The following is a 6,765-nucleotide window of genomic DNA, read 5'->3' as shown; positions in this document are numbered from 1 at the left end:
TCAAATGGTAAACATATCTTTAAAGTAACGCTAAATAGCTAAAAAAAATAATCACTCAAGAGCATTTGCATATTCACTTACAATCTAAATTTATTCTCAATAAGCCGCCCGCATAATCATATTCTGCATACGCCACTGTTCTCAACAAACAAATTATTCCTTTTCGTTAGTTCAACTCAATCATTAACTGTTCGTTTTTCTCTTGGGTTCCGAAAAACTTATGCAGTTTTGCTCTTCAAAAAACAACTTGTTTTCCTTCCTTTGGAATGTCTTAAATTCCATCCCTTTCACCGAGCAATAAAAACCGCCTGAAGCGTACGTATTAACCAGTGCGCCATTCACGTTTTTTTTCCTCACCTCTCTCACACACACCAACGCATTTATGCGTGCTTCGAGCATTCTCACACTTCCCGCCCCCTTCTCCCAGCTCCTACTGTAGCCTACAGTCAAACAAACTTTTTTCTTTTTTTCTTCCCTCTCTCGCTCTCTTATGCGTTCCATACTTGTTTCCAAAGGTACGTTAGCTTGTTCGCCCCCTATTCGGTTCTTGGCGTTTCAAATTGTAGCTAAACCATTTTTTCAACCCTCATAAAACTATCCAGGAAATACATGGCACGCGTATTTTAATCTTAAAATCGTCACAAACAAATAATGTCTTTTTCGCTCATAACAACGCTTACAAAAGCTTTTCATTCAGTTTTATTCTTACCCAACTGGATCCAGGTTCTACTTTGTGCAACATTCATTTTATTATCGCCCATTCATTTTCGTTTATGTGATGAGTTTCACTATTGAAAAAATGTTCATAATATTTCCTTTTTTAACTACATAGCATATTCAGTGGAGTCTTCTATAGTTAGTGATTTTTGGTTTAAATATATATCTTTATTTAATAATAGAGTACCCTTAGATAATATACTTGGTAATGTGAGTAGTAAGGGCCTGACTATAGGACACTTTTTGGCCCCTGGGTCCCTGCCTCAGGACCAATGGTCCCTGGCCCGGGGTCAATGACCTAGGGGTACCATGGCCCACCCCTAAAATTTGGCAGGGGTACATAGGACCACCCCAGGACCCATGGTCCCTGGCCTGTGTCAATGACCTAGGGGGGTACTTAGGACCACCCCTCTAGATTTTGGCAGGGGTACATAGGACCACCCCCCTTAAATTTTGGAAATTGCCAAATCTAAAAATTTGGTATGGTAGCCTGGGACCATAGTATGTACCTCTATTAGTATTGGGGGTCTATGTCGTTCCCTTTCATAGGTAAAAAAATTGCCAAAAATTCAAATTTCGGAGGTTTTTGACCTAATTTATCCCTTTTGATGAGGTGTTATTACCCTATATAGTTATATGGTTGTATACAGGGGTTTATTACCTTTCATAAGACATGGCTATATTGGTGTACCCCTTTTAAAATTGGGAGGTGTACCTTGGCCCACCCCTTCAATTTTGGAAATTGCCCAATTTAAACATTTGGTACAATAGTATAGAACCCTAGTATGTATTATGATAAATTTGGGTGGTCCACTTCGTTCCCTTTTAGGGGTACAAAATTGCCAAATTTTAGTACAACCACATGTTTGGTTTTTGGCTCATTTTATTCCTTTGGATGAGGTCCTATTACCTTATATAGTTATATGGGTGTATACAGGTGTTTATTTCCTATTGTAAGACATAGGTACATTTGTGCACCCCTTTAAAAATTTGGCAGGGGTGCCTTGGCCCATCCCTTAAATTTTGGAAATTGCCCAATTTAAACATTTGGTATAATAGTATAGAACCCTAGTATGTATTACTATAAATTTGGGTGGTCCATCTCGTTCCCTTTTAGGGGTACAAAATTGCCAAATTTTAGTACAACCACATGTTTGGTTTTTTGGTTCATTTTATTCCCTTGGATGAGATTCTATTACCTTATATGGGTGTATACAGGTGTTTATTTCTTATTGTAAGACATAGGTACATTTGTGCACCCCGGCATGGGGTGCCTTGGCCCACCCCTTAAATTTTGGAAATTGCCCAATTTAAACATTTGGTATAATAGTATAGAACCCTAATATAGATCACTATAAATTTGGGTGGTCTATTTCGTTCCCTTTTAGGGGTACAAAATTGCCAAAATATAAACGTAAGCATTACGTTGTACCACGTGTTTGGTTTTTTTGACCTAATTCATTTCCTTGGATGAGATCCTATTACCTTATATGGTTATATGGCCATGTATAGGAGTCCATTCCCTATTATGAAACATAAGTACATATGTGCACCCCCGGGAATGGTACCTTGGCCCGCCCCCTTAAGTTTTAGAAATTGCCAAATTTAAACATTTGGTATCATAGTACTGGACCCTAATATATATTACTACAAAATTTGGGTGGTCCACCTCGTTCCCTTTTAGGGTGCATTTTGTTCCGCTTTAGGAGTGAACCTTGCAATCGTCCCGAGTTTGATTCTTGGAAATGTTGAATTTAACGTCCCCGCGAAAACGGTGAGAGATGATAGGACGAAACATGAACTTACTTGACTGAGGATTGAAGCAGTGACCTCATACAGTAGAGAGACAAGCACTGAGCCATCGTACACGTGTGTTGATTACTATGCAATAGTCCCGAGTTTGATTCTTGGTGCTAGTTTCAGGAAATGTTAACGTCCCACTTGAAACGATGATGAGAAATGAGAAAACATCATAAACTTACTTGCTTGCGGATTGAAGCAGAGATCTCACATATTTGAGCCACTATGGCCCATTGAGAAGTTCAGTTTTTTTATTACTATGTCATGGTCCCGAGTTCGATTTTTTTTTGTGTGTTAGTTTAAGAAATGTTGAGTTTAACGTCCCCTTGAAACGCTGATGAAAAATGATAGGAGGAAACATGAACTTACTTCGTTGGGGATTGAAGCGCTGAGCCGTCGTACTCCATTCAGTGCGAACAGTTTCGCGTATGAAAAGAAGACGAGCAGAATATGTTACATTACACATTTCAGTGCGAGCAGTTTACACTAGGTTTATGTTTCATATAGAAAGATAGAAGATCTGCGTTGTCATCTTTTTTACTTCGTGTGCAACTTTGACCTTGAAGAAAACCTTGTTGACTCAGTGCAAAGCATTGACGTATACACATAATCTTATTGTTTAGTTGGCTGTATTTAGAGATGAATCAGACATGTAAGGTTGCTGGTTCGAATCTAGTTGTGTTCGCTGTAACTCAGGGTCTGAGCGATACTTACCGAAATTTTTCCAGTGTTGCCAACACTATCAGAATGAATCGATTCATTTAGTCGGAGCAGTTTCGTGACGAAAACAGAATTTTGTTTTGCACACAAAAATTTTTTCTGAAACAGAATTTTGTTTGTACATAAAAATTTTTCTGAAACAGTTTTTGTTTTGTACACACAAAAAATTTTCTGAAACAGAATTTTGTTTTCGTACACAAAAAATTTTTCTGAAAACATTTTTTTTCGTACACAAAAATTTTCTGAATCAGTTTTTTTTTTCGTACACTAAAAATTTTCTGAAACAAAAATTTAGTTTGATTTTTTTTTTCGCAAAACATTGATTTATTTTATCGGTAAACTGATTCAGAAAAAAGAAATTGAAATCGCAGTACAGGAAAAAGAATTTGATTTTAGGATGTGAAATAAAAACACAGAATCATGTTTTTGTACATTTATTTTTAGCATGTGAAATAGAATACAGAATTTCTTTTTTCTTCAAAGGAAGACGTGTCCGTGACGGGTACAAATTCTGTAAAGAGAAAATAAAACATATGAATATACATGGTAATATTTATTTTGTTTCCTGTGAAAGAAGAAAAACAGATTATTAACATCGAACTAACTGATCAAGGGAGAGTGAGGTGAGAAAAGAAACGCAAATGTGACGTACCTGAATTCCTTTTTTTTTTTCTCCACGGGTTTCTGCAAGGTGATGTCATCTGAGTTTTGTTTCCGCTCGTGCATCGTTGAAGCATGTCCCGTGTTGCGTTGATTCTTTGCCCCGTCTTTGGGAGGCGTTGATTCTTTGCCCCGTCTTTGGGATACGTTGATTCTTTGCCCCGTCTTTGGGAGGTGATGTTGGTGGGATTAGGGGAAAATATGGCTGTTATTCTGTTCTGGCTTTTTTATACCCATAGGGCAATGTCTCGTATGTGTCTGGTATTAATCGGCGTTTTTTATAGTTGAAACTGTACTTCTTTTCTTCAGGTTTTGTGACAAGATGATGATCGTGGGTTCTGTAAATTTTGTGCGGCGTGCTAATGGTGATTTTTTCACTCGATTGATTTATGATCATTTGCTCCAGACTATTAAAATTTAACTTTTGACTTGCAGTATAATTGAGTGTAAACCCACGAATTTTGCATACATAACTGGTTGATTTCGTGTCGGGGTTGTAGATTTCCAAGGCGTACTGTTTTGGGCCACCAGACACGAATTTTTTAATGTATGCTTTTGGTCCAATTGATTCAAGTTCATTTGACATTGAACCAAGAAATACTTCTGGTTCTATTGTGGGCTGTGATGGTCGCTGCGTGAATATCACTGAATCTGTATCGAAATATAATACTCTTTCTTGCAGCAGTTCTAAATATTTGTAGAGTTCCAGACGAGCTTGACACGTTGTAAATGCTCCAAGGACAACATTAGCATTGTGATTTTGTACTGGAACATCATCTTCATACTGCCAATAAAGGTATAACATCGAATCGTTAACAGGTAAAATTTGGTTGACTTTTATATCTGGAGCAGTTAATTTCTGATACAGTTCTTTGGGGTCGTTAATGATGGTCGTTTGGCTGAAATTGTCTCTTATAGCGAGTCGTCCCCAGAAGGCATTCAAACAGAGTTTTGCAAGACTACGACGTGCTGAATTTGTCATTATATTTGCTGCATCTAAAGTTATGCCTTCCCGTTGTTGTACCACTTGGATATACTGCTGCTTTTCTTCTTCGGTGACGCAATTGGCAGGCCATCCAGAAGCTTCCAGCTTAGATTTCAAAAATGTATTAATGTATTCGCTGAATAATCCGCCAGTCTTGGTTTCTGGATCATATACGGTGATGTCGTAATCCCAAATTTCATAAATTTCAATGACTTGATACCCAAGTTCAATGGCTTTTTGAATTTCATAGGACACCCATGTTCCTGTTAGACTTCGTTCACTGTCCGAATGTGTACATTCAGAATCTTGATTTAATGCTGTGGCACAGGCAGCACAAAGTGGAAACAACAACTTCTTATTTGAGCGAAATGGCAGCACTGGATGAAACACATTTCTGCTAGGCAAAATCTTCAACTTGACCAATCCGTTGACATCTTGAATGTCGGGCATTTCTGGATCTCCCTGTAGATATATTCGTGGATGCCCTATTGGATACCGTCCACATTTATTGACATAAGGATACAGGGAAACGATATCCAAGAATTTTATTTCTTCGCCTTCATTTTCATTTGCGACGTGATACCATTTAATGGCATTAACACGACCACCATAGAAGCTGTCTCTTGGATTTAATGGTGTCTTATTAGTATAAGGATGTGTGCTTAAAGAAGAGGCCAATGCTGGATTGGATTTTAACACTTGACGAAATTCACATTCCCACATTTCATGTACTTTATATCCCATGGATCGTAATAACTTCATTTTACGCTGTGTTCTCTCGTAGCGATAGTTCATTGTTTCTTCGGAGTTCTCATAAATGGGTTGATCACGGCCTGTAGGGACACATAGAGGACAGCCGTGGAATCTGCACCCTTCAAATTCATACACGTGTTTCTCTTTAGTGTCAGGATCTTTGTAGTAACCGTCCAGATGAAAACCAGCAACATAAACTTCTTTTCCTCTCGCAGCATGTTGAATTGAATGACCCTCTTTTTCCTCCATGTAGGCAAGCCACTGCAAAGCAATCCGTGACTGATTGTTTCTGTGACGGTATCCACGTGCAGGGAGAATGCTAATAGTATTAGGTTTTAAGAAATTTCGTCGAAATACTAAATTGCACGCACTCGCCAAAGTGATAGCCTCCAGGAAAGGATTGACGTGAGTTTCTTGTTCAAAAGTGGTCATGAAAGATATACAAGCCAATCGAAGTACGTTGACGTCCTGGATACAATAGTTCACCAATTCTTTTTGGAAAATAAACGTATCGTTCTGGTGTTCATTATACCATGTCATGAATTTTTCTCGTTCATCCACTTTCATTTCATCTGCACCATAATAATGGATGTCCGGTAATTTTCCCACATACGTTTGATTTGCAGCAGTATTAAAAAAGTGTGGAAAATATCCTTTGGTCGCTGGTAAATGAAATGCCTTGGATAATTTACTTAAAGCCATTGGCATGAAATTTAAGGAGTCAATAAACGATAAGTGATTCACTTTCATGCTTAAAATTTTTGCTCCGTTCAAGATCAAAGTAGGTTTCAATTCATGTTCTTCCACTAAAGATTTAAGAATAAAATGACCATCATATCCCTTACAGTTATGTGCCAAAGATACAATAAGTTTGATGTTGGGTCGTGGTTGACGTAAATACGCAAGAAAGGCATTGATCGGATCATCTTGAAAAATATGTTCTCGCTGTCCACAAACTTCACACGGATGATGTATATCCTCATCTTGAACACAGTTGTAACATACTTGTTGGGCCACCAGTAAATTGGGCTTATGAATGAACGTGTCTTCATCGAAGAAAGTATCCTGTGTGGCTTCGATATCATAGAAGACAATCATAGCCTTCTTGGCATGTAACACTGATGGAACTC

General features: G+C 38.0%; 1 protein-coding gene across 1 annotated transcript; it reads right to left on the bottom strand.

Moving 5' to 3' along the window:
* Positions 1-3,569: 3,569 nt before the first annotated feature.
* LOC145689008 (uncharacterized) lies at positions 3,570-5,394 on the bottom strand. The gene is made up of 2 exons (XM_081763148.1): positions 3,890-5,394; positions 3,570-3,748 (listed from the first exon to the last, which is right to left on the bottom strand). Exon 1 carries the CDS (start codon positions 5,330-5,332, stop codon positions 4,106-4,108), a length of 1,227 nt encoding a protein of 408 aa, XP_081619274.1. The 5' UTR covers positions 5,333-5,394; the 3' UTR covers positions 3,570-3,748; positions 3,890-4,105.
* Positions 5,395-6,765: the final 1,371 nt, after the last annotated feature.

This window comes from Thermobia domestica, chromosome 7 (assembly GCF_964235325.1).
Source record: "Thermobia domestica chromosome 7, izTheDome1.hap1.1, whole genome shotgun sequence".
NCBI lineage: Eukaryota > Metazoa > Arthropoda > Insecta > Zygentoma > Lepismatidae > Thermobia > Thermobia domestica.
This window is presented reverse-complemented; position numbering and strand designations above follow the sequence as displayed.

Coding starts and splice junctions, on each gene's coding strand:
- LOC145689008 (XM_081763148.1), bottom strand. CDS start 5,332: ATGCCCGACATTCAAGATGTCAACGGATTGGTCAAGTTGAAGATTTTG.